Here is a 16,982-nt window from a genome sequence, read left to right as displayed (position 1 = left end):
TAAATAAATAAACTTAAACCAAAAAAAAAAGTCTCCACGGATGCTTTTTGTCACTATTCAAGTCTTAGAAAAGTTCTTTTGTTCTTTTCCCATGTTGTTATTGAATAAATTGTTCTCCTGGTTGTGCTTAATTCACTATGCATCAGTACACTTTACACAGGATACTTAATAATCACCTCTTTCATCATCCTGAATGTCAGTTTTAAGTTATGATGTTTTCTTACAGATTACCCCAGGAAGCAAGGCTGCAGCTGCCAACCTGTGTCCTGGCGATATCATTCTGGCCATCGATGGCTTTGGAACAGAGACTATGACTCATGCTGACGCCCAGGACAGAATTAAGGCTGCGGGCCATCAGCTGTGCCTCAAAATCGACAGGTATCCATTAAAACTGAATCCAAATTTAATCTGTTTCAGGAAAGAATCTGACCGGAGCCATTAATGTGTATGTTGTTGTACGGGTAGCCAACTGAAGTGGATTCATGGAGGTGCCATCACTCCAACACCCTAATTGGAACCCTGAGGCTAATTTATTAAATAACTTCCTATTTACTCTGTAATCTCCATGCCATGGCTAGCAACATCCTCTGTCCCCTTGTCCCAGCTTGTGTCCCAGCCTTCTGCTTAGCACATCATCCCTGTCATTCCAGTCACTACACAGACACTCACACATCCCAGACACAGAAACTAAGCGAATATTTCAATCTAAAAAAGCCCACAGGTATATGGGAAAAGAAAGGATTGTGTCTAGATATGCAGCCAGAGAAAGAAATAAGATTTTCCAGGGCAGAAGGGGGAAAAGATGCTCCCTGGCTTCCACACAGGGGTGCAGGGCTGGGGTCCGAGGCTCCCCCAAGCCGTTGGCAGTGAAGCCGCTCTCTCCTAGATTTGCCCATGAAGTTGAAGCATTTTCTGCTGTGTAAAGGGCAAGACAAAGCCATGGGCATTTGCCTTATTTTTCCTTATCTCTGCTACTCTTACCCCTAGCCCAGGACCATCGTATCCCAGTTTATATCTGCTTTCCTTTTCCTCCTTCCATGGTAATCTTTAGAAACTGTCAATCAATCAATAAACATTAACTGAGAGTCTACTTTTGCAGTCATGGTGCTAAATGCTGGGACTACAAAAAGAGGCAAAAGACAGTCCCTAACCTCAAGGAACTTTCACCCCAATGAGGGAGACAACAAATATGCAAATATAATGCAAAGCAAACTACATACAAGAGAAATGGGCGATCATCACAGAGAAGGCCCTAGCAATTATTGCCAACAAACTCCCTTCAACCTTGAATTCCTTCTTACTCTTCCTTCTTAGCATCACAGAAACTTGGCCTTCCTTCAGTGACACGTTTCTTACCAACCTCGCCAATACCCTCATTCCCTTTCTCTCTTCTCACTCACTGACCTAACAGGAGGGAGCTTCCATCTATGCCTTGCTCCCCATTGCAACTTCTAGACTACAATTTCTTAATCTGGGGTCCAATGAGCCTCGAGGGGACAAAGATTTTAGTGAGTCCATGAACCTGGGTGGGATAAAGTAGCATCTTTATTTTTCATCAACCTCTAACTAAAGTTAAGCATTTCCTTAAATCGTGATTTGAATTTAAGTCATTCATGGTAGGAGAAAGAGGGATATGGAGGGGAAAAGAGGCCATACCTTCTGAGGCCTTAAGATCCTGAACTCTGAAATTCCTTTTAATCATGATTTAATCATGATCCTTCCATCTTCCCCATAGAGTCACGTTTTTCAAACATCCCTTCTGCTCTACATTTGACCTGTTTCCTTGATCCTTTTTTGTTCTCCCAGCCCACTGCCTCTATTCTAGAATTATATCCTTCCCCTCATAATATTGACCTTCCTCATTTCCCACTTGGCAACACTACTTTGGGACTTCTCTGACTCTTTTGCCATGCCCCAGGCACCTCATCAGTGGGAAATCTCATCATCCTCCAAGATCAAATTAACTTTGATATGCCCATTTCATCAATACCCTCTCACCCTTTGGAACTATGATCCCCCAAATCTCCACTTAAAGAGAGGGCTCAGAAAAAAATATTTTTTCCTTTCCTACCTAGCTGCACTACTCAGGGATTTCTCTGACTTCTCTGTTATGCCCCTATAAGAACCTTCCACCCTCCCATCCCCAACTTTTCACTTCCTTGTATATGTTCTCCTCCCCTATAAGACTCCTTGAAGGCAGGGACGAACTTTCTTATTTCATACTTTCATATTGGTATCTCCTATATTCAACAGATTGCCTAGACCACTGTAAGAGTTTAAAAACTGTTTGTTGACTGATTAAAGTAGGCCATTTCAATGATCATCTATCCTTAATTTTTAAAATCCCTTTTGGATATGATTGGGGATGTAGACTCTAAAAGATCACCCTAGTGCAATTATCAATAATATGGAAATAGGTCTTGATCAATGACTCATGTAAAACCCAGGGGAATTTATTGTTGGTTGGGGGGGGGGGGGGATAAGGATGGGAGGGAAAGAACATGAATCATGTAACAATGGAAAAATATTCTAAATTAATTAATCAAATAAAATGTTTCAATTAAAAAAATACAAATAAAAATCCCTTTGACCATTGACCTTTTGATGCTCCCATCTCACTAATCCCCAACCCTGTATCCAAGAAGTAAAGTATTGCTAGAGAAAGTCAGAACACTTCCCTGAGTCCCCTACAACTTTATGCTGCTCAACATGAAACGATAAATAGCAATCCTTTTATTCAGCACTGCTTAACTCCATATCACATTACCTGCTACAGCTGTTCCAAACCTTCTCATATCTCCTCAAGTTCCAAATTCCACCTCCTCCCTGGTCTCTCTCAAATGGTGACCTTAACTCCTACTTTAATGAAAAGACTGAGGTTGTCCTCCATAGGTGTTATGGAAAGAGCCCTGGATTTGGAATCAGAAAACTGATTCATTATTGATTAGCTATGTGATCTTGGGCAAGCAACTTAACCTCTCTGGGTTCCCTGTAAAATAAGTAGTTTATGCCACAGGATTTAGAGACTCATCTTACAAATAAGGAAACTAAGGCCCAGGTGACCTCTTCTAACTTTAAAGAGCTATGATTCTAGGGCAGGTGGGTTGTAGAGTGGATAGAGCACCAAGTCTGGAGCTGGGAGGACATGGATTCAAATCTACCCCCAGACCCTTCCTAGATGTGTGACACTGGGCAAGTCACTTAACACCATTTCTCTAGTCCTTGCCCTTCTGTCTATAATCTATGATTCTGTAGTTTCAGTTTTCTTTTCTTTTTCAAACCCTTACCTTCTATCTTTGAATCAATAGTATGTATTGGTTCCAAGGCAGAAGAGATAGAAGGGATAGGCAATGATGTTAAATTGATTTGCCCAAGGTCACACAGCTAGGAAGTATCTGAGGTCATATTTGAACCCAGCTCCTAGTATCTGTAATCCTGGTTCTCAATCCACTGAGCCACTGCCCCCTTCACAGCTTTCTTTTCTTTCCTTCTCCATACTTCAAAACGTCTGTCTTTTCCCATCCTCCACACCCTTCCTGCAGTCTCCAAGGATGAGGTAGACATCCTCATCAAAGATCACTCCAGCATCTTGATCTCATCTTCTCCTTTTCCTTTAGGACTTTGTTCCATTGCTCTTTCTCATTCTTAATTCACTGACAATCATGCCTTACTGGTTCTAATATTCTGCCTTCAAAACAAAAATCAATCCTTGACCCTTAATTTACCCCGAAGCTACTATCTTATATTTACCATCCAGGCACTGAAAACATTCTAAAAATAGTAGCCTATATCCATTCATTCTTTCCACTTCCTTGACACTCATTGACTCTTAAATATTCATCAACCTGGTCCCATCCTTACCACTATTTTGAAAGTGCTTCCTTTGAGACTACCAGTAACTTCTTAATTGCCAAATACAATTCCTTATTCTCAATTCCTTGACCTTTTTATGGCATTTGACACTGTGAGTACCTTTCTCCTTCTTGGTACTATCTTTGTCCTTTGCTTACATATCACTTTTCCTTTCTAATTCTCCTATCATTTCTTAAACCACTTCTCAGGCTCCTTCTCTAGATCCTCACCTTTTGTCCATCCCACAAATGTAAGTTCTGCCACTAACCTCTCCCTTTTATCTCTCTAACATTCTTCTCATTACTGATCTCATCACCTTTAATGGCCTTTGTTACCATTCATTCCTTCTCAAATCTGTATTTGTCTTCAAACTTTCTTGAGTTTGAGTCTGCCATTTCCAGATACTTACAGAACACGACCATCGGGATCTCCTGTTGACATCTCAAAGTCAATAGATCCAATCCTATTGATTGCTTGAGTGTTTGATTCACCACCAAACATACGTGTTTCCTCCTTTCTTCTCTACATCATGAAAACTCAAAACCTCAGGATGTATTTGAGTCTTTCCTCTTATTTACATTGTATATCCAATCAATTGGAAAGTCTTATTCATTCTTGCTGCAATAGCATTTGAATTCCAACCTTCCTTCCTGCTCTCAATGCTGCCACCATAGTTAAGACCCTAGTTACTACTTCTATCCCCAAATGTATTAGCCTAACTAGTCTAAATTTCTGTAGTTTCTCCTCTCTCCAATCCCTCCTTCATAAAGCTGCGATATAAACTTGTGAATGCAGAGAACTGATTATGTCCCTTCTTGGCTGAAAAACTTCACTGTTAATTGGCTACACACTACAACATGAAGTCTTTGTTCCATTACTCATAACTACTGTCTAGGTTTAACCCACCTTTGCAGCCTTATTTCATGGCATTAACCTTTACCCATTCCACAGGACGAACAAACTGGGTTACTAATTAATGAAATGAGGCTGTAATCATAGGTAGAGGGCCTTAAATTCCAGGATGAAAAGTTTGATATTATCCTATAGGCAGTGGGAAGCAATGAAAGCCTCTGAGCAAGAGTGGGATAAGGTCAGAACTGGAATAAGGAATATAATATTGGGCTTGAAGCCATGAAAATCTCAAATTCTACCTCTTACATTTATTAGCTGTTTGACCATAGGCAAACCATTGAACTTTTCTGAGCCTAGATGGCCTCCCAATGCCCTTCTGGTTGTAAGTGTATGATCCTATAATCTTGCCCAAAGAGAATTACTTTGGGAGCTTTGCTGAGGATAAATGGGAAAAGGTAAAGAGTTGAAGCAAGGAGACCAATAAAAAAAGTAGTCCAAGAGAAATCTGAAAAGGGTCTTCATTTGAATAGAGAAAGTGATGTGTAAGTGAATAGTAGGGTTAAGCAAGCTCCCAAATGGAAGCCAAGAAAATTCCCATAATGCCAGACAACTAAGCAGCAACTCATCTACCAGACAAATGAGCAAGTCCCTGAGCACTAATTCAACTCCAGACACTGAACAACAAAAGTAAGGGAAAGAACAACATGGAGGTAGTGCATATATACCATTTCCATAAATACTCAAGACTTATTCTTCTAGACTTTGCTCCTCTTCCAGACAACTTTAAATGAGCTACTTAAATCTGTTCAAGAGCTCAAGAGAAATCTTGTTGCATCCCCAGATGGCAGAAAAAGACATAGTATTATTTGTACAGGATGACACAGGATAAAGATCCAGGGAAATTCACTTTTATTAAATCCTTGGATGTTATATTGTCAGCACTCAATTGTAGGGAAGAAAGAACTGTCTGATCATTGGGCTAGAGGCAGGCTGGCATAACTTCGAAAAGCTTGGAGTTTATTATTTTATTTTATTAACAGGGCAGAAACTCGCTTATGGTCTCCACAAGTTTCAGAAGATGGGAAAGCACATCCTTTCAAAATCAATTTAGAATCTGAACCCCAGGTATGAACTATATAGAGTAAAAAAATTCTGGAACTTCATTACTCTCATCATCCCATGTGGATTCTTTATACTTTGAAACTAACTTTGATAATTTGCTATTATTTTTCCATTTATCATGAGCTCTTTCCTATAAACTACTTCCTACAATAATGTGTAATGACTTGCTGTAAGTTTTAATCAAAGTTTGCATGCTTCGATGTGGATTTTAAATTAAGCATACTTTAAGTATTTTGTCATTAATAGAATCTATTAGCATAGTTTACTTTCCTGGGAACTGTGTGCACCATTCAGGATAATGAATGAAAATAGTTCTCTTATTCTTAACCCCTTCAAATACTCCCTTTTGATCATATCTATTCATACTGTGGACTTCTTTGAAGTAGAATAAAACATCAGAACTCACCCCCACATTCCAAAAAACTCTTACCTCCAATGTGTTATCACAACATAGAGTTGGCCTGGGCTTCTTTAAAAAAAAAAAAAACTTACCTTCCATCTTAGAATCAATGCTATGTATTGGTTCTAAGGCAGAAGAGTGGTAAGGGCTAGGCAATGGGGACCAAGTGACTTGCCCAGGGTCACACAGCTGGGAAGTGTCTGAGGTCAAATTTGAACCCAGGACCTCCCATCTCTAAGCCTGGTTCTCAATACACTGCTCCCAGCCTGGGCTTCTTGAAAAATATGCCACTAGATTGCCAGCTCTGGAAGGCTTTCAATGTGGGACTGACTATAGACTGCTTCTGTTATCCTAGAATCAGCCTTCACTGTGGCTACAGCAACCCATGAAACACAAAAATACAAAATGGTCAAGCATTTGATGTGGCATCTCTATACTATTATAATAACAAAAAGCAAGAAAGGGGAACAAAAGATGTCAACAAAATCAGTTCTGAGAGTGTATATATGTATGTTATGTATGAAAATATAGAAAGAGAGAGATGATAAACAGAGATAGAGAGATGACACATAGATAGATGCAACAGTTGGTATTCTTCTAATGAGAGAACTCTTTTTCAAGTGGCCAGCAATTCAACATGCAAACAGAAGAACCACATCAATATTAGCATTCTCACTATAAATTAAGAAAAGGCAAAAGGAAATTGAAGCTATAAAAAAGAATGGCTTATAAATTTTCCTTAAAAAGGTCAGTAAAAAAGGAGACTGGAAAACTGGAAAAACAGTTGCCTGTATAGAGATGATAATTGAACCTCCAGAAGCAGATGAGATGACAACTGAGAAAACTGGAAGATATCTTTGAAGTCATTAGCTGATCAAAGGCAAATGCATGGAAAAGAGAAATGGCTCACAACAGAGCCTATAGAGCATGGTTCTTAATCTGGGTTCTATGACCCTTTTTAAATTTTATTTTGATAATTTTAATTTCCTTTCCATGACATTATATTGTATTTTATGCATTTAAAAACATTATTCTGAGAAGGAAGCATATAGGCTTTGCCAGATAACCAAAAGGGTCTTTGATATAAAAAAAAAGGTGAAGAATTCATAGACTACTTGGAGTTGGTTCAATTATTTGATCAAAGATAACAAATGGTGAAAATGTTTGGTCATCTGACCTTACAGTGCTTATTTCAAGCATAATTAAAAAGACTACTTTAAATTTCATCTAAGCACCAGCATCTGTTGTAGAGAATGTCAAAGCAAAGAGAGTCCAAGGAAAAACTTCAGATCTTTCAAGCCAAGTCAATGTATACTTTGATACTTAACTATGAGGCAGAATTAAAGTTTTCTAGATGTAATAAAAGCCAAATCACATTACAACCAAAAAAAAAGAAATAAAATTAACAGATCTTTGTAGCAAAGGAAATGATTAACTAGTGACAAAAGTGGTTTCAGTATCTATTGTCTATGTTTAGTCAGAACATTGTCTACGACCATTGAACTGAAAGATATCTTAGAGACCATTAGTTAGACAAGATGTCAACATCAACACCAAATCAAGAAAGAATAAAAATGAAAGGTCAGTGCATGAAACTATAACAGCCTTAAACTCACATATACAAGCAAGCCATTGAGCCATTGATAATGATAAATGGGCAATATACAAAGGTAAAAACATTAAATCTGATTATTACCAAATCTTATAGAAGTTTAGCCAATGTAGAGAAGCAGCCATAATAAGGAGATCAGAAGGACCTGAAAACAACTTCAGCCAACAAATACTTGATCTTTTCAAGCAGAAAGATATGGCACCCCCAGCAACAGTGATTTACAAAACAAACTCATTTGAGAAATATTTTAGAAAAGGATGAAAAAAAAAGACTGGTATGGTTTATCAGTAAGATCAAGAGAAGAGAAAATAAATTTGTAGAAAACTTGCATGAAACCCAACCACCCCAGGTCATCTCAAAAACATTTTTAGATGAACTCTGAAGAAAAGCAACAAGTAGGTACAAAATGGAACAGCACAGTAATGTAATATATTCTCATAACTGAGGTCAATGAAACCACCTAATTTGTACTCAACATTTCATCCCTATCTCAGAAAGTAGAAGTGACACTCAAGAAGAGAAATTCACAAAGAATAGTGGAATCAAACAAAATAAACATGGAAGAAATTCATATTGGAACATCTTTCAAAGCAAAAAAATGAAAATTTTCAAGCAATCTGAGTGAAGGATACCAGAAGAATGGAGTGGGGGGTGGCAGAGATATTATTATCTCCCAGAAAAGATAAGCTTGAAGGTATGAGCAACCACTGTATCATGTACCTTCTCACCTCTAAAATTTTTTTAAAGAATGATTCTGTTGAAGGTATCCTTGATGAAAATATGATAGTGGAGCAGGCTGGTTACTGCAGAGGATTTTCTATAGGAGAGGACTTCTCCATGGTCACACAATTGGCTGTAAGATGTAAAGAATACAATATTCAATTGCATCTATTATTTGCTGATGGTTTTTAAAAAAACCTTTTTGCCTCAGTAAAGTACAGCTTTATGTCTCCTCCTGCAGATGCTCCTTACCCATATATTAAAGACTATACAAGATTCCTTGATAGACACAATCACTTAGGCAAGTGTTCAACAAACCTTTGATTATAAATATTAATGTGAAACACTATCAGAGGAAAATCTTTGCAAATTTCAAATGGAAGAGAGATTATCTATAGATGATGAGGTCTTCCAGTACTGATTTTGCATCAAACCCCAAGACACTATAAAGTTACCTCAATGAAAGCCATGGCTACTTTTAAAAAGATAAATATAGCAATAAACAGGAAAAACCAATGATACAAACAATGTCTGCCTATTGTCTTGATTTTAAATTTGGGACAAGCATTAGATTAGTTACTTTCAAGAACTATATAGATGGACAAGTTAGGCTCAGAGTTGAAGAGGAAATGAAGAGGTTGTTTTTAGGAAATTCTTTGTGCCTTCATACATCTCCACTTGCTCCTTGTCCAAACAAAAAATGTTTTCACTTATAATATTTTGCCAATTCATTGCAATATTTAGAATGCCATGATACCTAAAGAATTAATACTTTGATTATCTAAGAGCAATGGAGAGATACCTGGTGAACTGGTTGGCAGTAATTTATTACCAATGATCAATTATGCCCAAAAAGTAATACAAAATATATTAACAAAGCAATTATGATCAGAGAAAGTATTGGGCTGGCCATGTAGTAAGACTGAAGAAGAACAGATAAATATATCTAGTGCTGTGCCAGTACCAATGAAATGTTAAAAGGCCTCTACAAGGTCTTCAGCAATTTGGATAGAGCCTCTTTGGAGCACTTAAGGGAAAACATCAACAAAAATCACACAAGATAAGGCATGGATCACTTTCTATCTGTGCCAGTGGAAAGAGTCCCCTCTGGATTCAATGAAGTAACAAAGTAAATTTCAGAACTATTAGAATAAGTCATTTGAATAGGAAACAAATATCTTTCATTCCTTTCTGAACTAAAAACTATCTGTATTTTAACCATCTCATACCAGACAAGAGCCTATAACCACAAAACTGTTCTGGCTAGAAAAATATTATGTCTATGTGTATGCTTCTAAAATTAATCTAGATTATCAAGTCATCTTTGGTTCAATTCAACAAGCATTTATTGACTATCTATGGTATATAAGGCTGCTGTCCTAGACACTGCATTTACAAAAAGCAAACCAAAGGAATCTGGGTCATCAGTGAACTTCTATTCTAGTAAGGAGGATAAAAATATATGAGCTATAAATGTTAGAAAGGAAAAAAATTGGAGGGGAAACCAAATCTTCAATTTCAATGTGATGATTTTCATCAGACAGCTATAGTTCTGTAAAATGCAAGCATGTAGGGGTCTCCAATAAGATTCTCATTGTATGTAATTCTTTATACTCTCATTTCTGGCATTTTTATACTTCACTTAGCTGCAGATGTCAGTAAATATAATCATAAAAATGACATTCTGTCCTTCTCTGGACAGCTAAATTATAAAAGACAAAGAATTTTTACTTAAAGTTACTTTTGCTAAGTAGGATAAATGAATCCAATAAGTGCCATAATCAAATGAAATCAACCCACATTTTGCCAGCAGCATTCTGTACAAATCATATTAAAAAGATTTTCTGAACCAAACTACTTCTCTCAAGTTAAAGGGATGCAGATAAATATTCACATTGTTGTTGTTGTTGTTGTTGTTTTAATTCTCAAAAGGCTTTGAGTCAGAAAGAGTTAGGTTCCAATTTTACCTTGTCATCTAAAAGCCCCTTGACCCTGGAAAAGTCATTTAACTATCTTGCACTTCATAAAGCTCTTCAGGACATTCCTACTCAATCAGATGAAGTTCCTAGAACTGACTACAGGTGTTTACAAGGAAATTGATATAGGAGGAAAAGATTATCTGAACATTCCAGTTCTATCCTCCTTTGCAGAACAAGTCCCTTTTCTTTTGTCCTGTTCTTGAGTTGTCAGGCCAAAGCTGGGCTTCGCTTTCCCAATTAATCTAGGCAGCTTGCTACCTGTACAGTGAGATTTAGGAGGGATTCAGAAGATAATTCTCAATAAAGGGCAGATGTCCAAAATGCCTCAGTTAAACCTTTACTCCTTAGGCTTAAGATTGTAGGCTCTGTTTAAAGGCAAATGTGCTTGGGAAAGGAAACACCTTTTAGTGCTTAAGCATTGATTCTTCAATACTAATGAGCCTATCATATCTTTTCCTAAAAGCAGGTTTTTCTAGAATGGGGTAAGAAACTAGAGAGAGGAGTGCTCCCAAAGTGAGGGAGGAAGATGTGAAATGAGCCCCAAAAGGGGGATAGAAGTGCTAACTAGAAACTGCCCAGTGTACAATTTGAGGAGGGGCTGGTCCTGTCCAGAAGATGCTCTCACCTCACTTCCTCCCCACCAAAAATCAGTACTATAAAGTTTGTTAAAATAGAACAAGTCTCTATGAATAAGCAACTTAAAGTATTGTCCTATGTTGAATTTTTTTCACAACTTTGGCAGGTAAAGAAGAAAGAGTCTTTTCTAAATGAGCTGCATAAACAGATAAATCTTTGATAAGCAAAGGGGGAAGGTTATTAAAATGAAAAGCTTCAAAGGCCATTATGGAGCCAGATCCTCTAGGTTTCCCAGTCTTGCTTACATTAAGTGTCTCTGACTTAAGTTAAGAGAACTATGACTAATTTGTTGAAATTCCTAAGCACATATTAAGCACACAAAATCAACTTTTAATTTTTCTATTTTAAAAATCTTTTTAATCTTTCCCTCCTCAATTTTTTATAGCACATTTGTCTAGACTTCTTTATTTTAATCTTATTTTATGTATCATACCAATTTCTATCAGAGCCATTTTCTCCCTTTTTCTTATCTCCATTTAGACTTTAGATTCCTTGAGAGCAGTGATACTCATTTTTTTTCAATCTTGTATTTCTGGTACTCAGAACATCATAGATCTAGGACTAAGAGGGACTATAGATGTTACTTAATCCCTTTGTTCAGTCAGTATTCAGTAGTCCTACCCTTTATTACCTCATTTGGAGTTTTCCTGGCAAAGATACTGCAGTGGTTTGCCATTTCCTTGTCCAGCTTATTTTACAGATGAAGAATCGAGGTAAACAAGGTTAAATGACTTGCCCAGGGTCATGCAGCTAGTAAGTATCTGAGATTGGATTTGAATACAGGAAGATGAATCTTCTGGATTTTAGGATCTTCATGCTATCTACTGTGCCACCTAGCTGCCCCTAACTGGGCTCAAAGATAAGTTGTTAATGGATGAATACAAACATGACAGGAGATCTCCAGGGAAGTAACCCTCCAGGAAGTCCAAATGAGTAGGCTTGGTAAGTCTCAAGATGTCAGCCTTCCTTTCAATGGAAGTAAGTCTTGACCTGCTTTTGATATGCCACTGCCACAAACCTAACCCTAAAGAGCTAAAATTTCTCCAAGCCTCTCCATGCTGAGGCCAAATGTGATAAAAGAACCTTTTTGACCAATCAAACGAACATTGATTAGACGACTATCTTGTTCAATCTGTGCTTGGATCTGCACTGTTTAATGTTTTGGATGGAGGCCTTAATGGTATATACAATCATCAGATTTGTGAATGATACAAAACTGGGTGGGTGGGGATTTAACCAACAGACACTGGATGAAAGACCCAGAATCCAAATGGATCAATCTTGACAAGCTAGAGCATAGGGATGGATCTAATGAAATGAAGGTCATTACATTTTGTCTTCTTCTAGGGTGCCAAAAATCATTAATATGAGAGGGGAAGACAATTCTGAAAAATTCTGGGGATTTTCATGGCCTGCAAGAGCAATATGTTTTAGCAACGTAAAGTGGCAATCCAAAAAGCCAATGCAATCTGGTGCTTCTTTGAGGGGTCCAGCTTCTCAGAAGAGAGAGGCAGAAGTCTCACCAGAAAGAGCTCTCCCTCACACTTCACTAGAATGTGGAGTTCAGTTCTGGGTACTGCAAAAATGGTTTAAGAAGGGTTTCAACAAGCCAGAGAGTATCTAGAGAAGGGCAACCAGAGGGGTGAGAGGCTGAATCCATGATAAAAGAGAATCTGATGAAGGAACTGAGCATATGTAAAGAGAAGACTCAAGGGAGACATGAAAGCTTTCTTCGAGTATCTAATGAACTATCAAGGTACACGAGTTCTCTTTGGCCCCAGAGGGCAGAACCAGGAATAAGAGAGGTTGAACTTAGGCTTGATATTGGGGGGAAACTAACAATTAGAGCTGTCCAAGAATGAAGGGAACTAGTTCAAGAGATAGGCATCCTCTTCGAGTTGAAGCTGGATGAGGACTCTCAGGTGTGCTATGGTGGGAATTCCTTTTGTATAAAGGTAGGAACTAGATGGCCACTGAGGCTCCGTCAGTCTCTCTCACTCAGTGAAGATCTAACTCTCATTTTACAGATGAAGAAATTGAAGCCCAGGAGGATAGAGGACTTTACCAAGGGTACCAAGACAGGTAGTTAAGTTTTAAAGATGGGATTTGAACCTTTTGACCTCAAAGCTTGACTTTATACTGCCAAACTGCCTCCATTTAGCAGCCACTAAATAAATGTTTCTTCAGTTAATTTCAATTGTTATTTAAGACATCTTACCAACTTACCATGCCTTTCCTAAGGCTATACTACATGCTAATGAATAATAAACCAGGGTCCCCAAATCAAGGGTCTAACTGGTAGATCTTGTTGACAATTTATTTTTTTTTAAGTATTTTAAACCCTTACTTTCCATCTTGGAACCAATATTGTGTATTGGTTCCAAGGCAGAAAAGTGGTAAGGGCTAGGCAATGGAGATTAAATGACTTGCCCAGGGTCACATAGCCAGGAAGTGTCTGAGGCCCCATTTGAACCCAGGGCCTCCCATCATTAGCATTGAGTCACCTAGCTGCCTCCAATTAATTTATTTTTAAAATACATATTTTCAGTCAAAACAATGTGATAAAAAAAAAAAACTTTGTCCCAGTGACATACTTTGTTTCCTGATTTTTTTTCATTAGTTAAAAATAATAATCATCTAAACAACAAGGAATTGTATTCTACAATGTGAATTCCATTCTTGTCCCATCCATCATTACAGACAAAGCAGGTTACAGCTCCCTGGCTCTGAGACCCCATAGTGAACATTCCATCTCCTCTTTGCTTGGTTCCACTTCTCAGCTCGTTACAAAGCCTGTATATAGGCCAGACCCAGATGGCCCCTTTATGATGTCCAAGTCGTTGGGCTTTTTAAACCCCAGGAATTCAGCCCTCCCTTCAACTGGGGCCAACCCTTGTCTTGCTTTTGACATGTTTATGCCTGAGATGTCCCTGCTCCCTTTCCTATCCACTGCTATCCACAAACCTAACACTGAACAATTAAACTTCTCCAGACTTCTCCTGTTCAAGACAACTATGGTAAAGGGAGCTTTTCAACCAATTAGATAATAAACACTGATTAAATGCCTACTTTGTGTGCAAAGCTCCCTGGGGCAAATTTATAGGAGAATGTGGGAGAGGATGGGGTCACTATTATAGATCACTGGAGAGAATATCCAAATTGATGAGGTCATAGATACCTTTGAATGTGTACAAAAGATATGAAGTCCCAGAGGATTCCTTAATTAAGGCATTTCTATGCAGAGAGGAGTGCCTCTTTTGAACATTCCAAATCATATATAAGTCTTAATTCCTAAAAAAAGTAAAAAACCATTATACTACTGGGCAGCTAAGCCATAGAGTGGATGGAGCTCTGGACCTGGCTGGAGTCAGGAAGATCTGAAATTTAAATCCAGCCTCAGACATTTAGGAGTTGAATGACCCTGGGCAAGTCTTTTAATCCTGTTTGATTCAGTCCCTTCATCTTTAAAAATGCGCTGGAGAAAGCAACAGAAAACCACTCCAGTATCTTTGCCAAGAAAACCCTAAATAGAGTCACAATCAGACAACTGAAAACAATTGAATGACATCAGGCAGACATAACCCTAATTGCATTAAGCTTGTCTTTATAGTCATAATCACTTTTCTAATACTGTGGATTCCCTACTATTGTAAATAGTCTCAAATGAAATATGAATCTTAATACAGAGAAGGCTACTAATTATCCTTCTTTCATAATATTATTGTCCTACAATAATTGGAGAAATAAAATATTAAACACATCCAGGACTTAACAGCAATGGTAAAAATATGCATTAGGCAGACTCAGAATCTTAAAGTTGAAGGAGACCTTATAAGTCCAACCTCCCACTTAATGAGAAATTCTGTCTAGGAATCCTTGAGCATAATTTAACATTCGTTTTCAAAAGCAAGACAATAATGCAGGAGGAGAATTCTTTTCTCTTTCCCCTAAGTTTATATGTCCTTAAATCAAACCATCATTAACTGGGTGGTACAGTGAACAGAGTGCAGGGCCTGAAGTCAGAAAGATTTGTCTTCCTGAGTTCAAATCTGGCCTCAGACACTTACTAGTAGCTGTGTGACTCTGAGCAAGTTCATTTACTCCCATTGGTCTCAGTTCTTTATTTGTAAATCAATTTTTTGTAAAATTTGTAAAATATATTTACAAAAATATTTGTAAATGAAAGAAATGACAACCCCCTCCAGTATCTTTGCTAAGAAAACCCCAAAGGAGTCACAAGGATCAGACACAACTGAAAAATGACTCAACAGCAACCACCACCAACAAATCACGAACAGTACCGCTTCCATTGTTAAATGTCTTTTGAGTATCTGGAGTAAGAGGATGTCAAAGACTCTTTTCAGGCACTAAAGATACTTTTAATTTTGACTCAAGCTCAAATGGCAAGAGGCTGAAAAGTATCAAGAAGAAAACCCCATCTATTTATTAGAAGATGATTGCCATGTCTATATATACAAAGCAAAATGAAGAACCAAAGAAATTTATCTGTAAAAGTCCAACAGAAACATTTGAAATATCCTAATAATTTAAGTGTATACAGGTGTGTGTGTGTGTGTGTGTGTGTGTGTGTGTGTGTGTGTGTACCAAAGAAGATCACTGAGAGAAGATGGCTTGGGAACGTTCCTAAATATCCAAGCAAGTAAGAGTTTAAGAGTTTCCATTATGCCATTTGAACCAACACTTCATCAGCCTTCCCTGGTTTAGTTGTTAAACCATCAGGAACCATAACATGATGTTCTATTCCACCTCAAACCAGTTTTCATCATACCCAAATTAAGCCAAACAAAGGATTTGGGTTGGAATTATTAAGTCATTCCAATTAAAAGTGAACAATGGGTGAGCCTCCAGCCAAATTTGCTCTAGGATGTTAATAAAGTTAATTAAGTGTTATGTTCCCTCCAAAATCAACAGTTTCCTTTGCTTGGGAAAGAAAGGAAAGATACTGTGTTTGAGATGGCATTTCATTCATTCTCCTTTTTCTTTTATGATTTAGTATTTGGAAATTCCAAAATAAAGTAAAAACTCATAGGTTGCTACCAGGAAATATAGGAAAAACTTGAAAAACTTGGTTTAGGTAGGACAAACACAAGAGCTGGACTATTTTTCCTGCTGTATGTTTTGCTATTGACATTTTGTGGTACTAATGTGTTCCAGGACAAAAGATATTGAAGCATAACTAACTATAACATCATATTATGCAACTGGTTTAACTAAAGAATGATTTTTTTATGCCTTTTCATTATAAGAGATAGGATGCCCAGTCGAAATAGTGCCTACAGTTAGGAGATCTGGGTTCAAATCCAGCCTTTTAGTTCTGGTCAATTCAGATAATGTCTCTAACCTTTAGCCTCTTCATCTAGAAAATGAAGCTGGCAATAGTACCTAACTCACCTACTTGTTAGGAGCATAGCACTTTGCACCTTATACAAGAGTGAGTTGTTATTTGTCAACCACTAAGTAACAAGTAGATGGAATGGTGAACCTCAATGCTAAATTCTTCTTTTTCCTTCATTGAAACTCTCCAATATGCCCTGTGGATAATTGCAGCCCACTTTTCTCAGGAAACAATGCTTTTAAATATTTCTTTTCAATAAACAGTATTCCTTAGGAAGTATCAAATTTTAAATACTCATGTTTCACATGCCAATTATTTCATATATTTCAAGACAATTAGAAAAATGAATGATTCTACAACTTCTTTAATTTTTTTTAAACGGATGTTCTGGGTGGCCCAACCAGGAGTTTAGATCATTTCTGCAATCTGGTCTGTGACTCTCATTAAGGGGTC

General features: G+C 37.6%; 1 protein-coding gene across 3 annotated transcripts in view; it reads left to right on the top strand.

Moving 5' to 3' along the window:
• Positions 1–16,982, top strand: part of PDLIM3 (PDZ and LIM domain 3) — a 54,670-nt gene that overhangs the window by 18,711 nt on the left and 18,977 nt on the right. For all 3 annotated transcript variants that reach the window (XM_001363191.4, XM_007496036.3, XM_001363108.4), the window contains exons 2-3: positions 227–378; positions 5,745–5,829. In XM_001363191.4, the coding sequence (XP_001363228.1) occupies positions 227–378; positions 5,745–5,829 (237 nt within the window). The remainder of the gene's footprint in view (positions 1–226; positions 379–5,744; positions 5,830–16,982) is intronic.

This window comes from Monodelphis domestica, chromosome 6, assembly GCF_027887165.1.
Source record: "Monodelphis domestica isolate mMonDom1 chromosome 6, mMonDom1.pri, whole genome shotgun sequence".
In the NCBI taxonomy this organism is placed as follows: domain Eukaryota; kingdom Metazoa; phylum Chordata; class Mammalia; order Didelphimorphia; family Didelphidae; genus Monodelphis; species Monodelphis domestica.
This window is presented reverse-complemented; position numbering and strand designations above follow the sequence as displayed.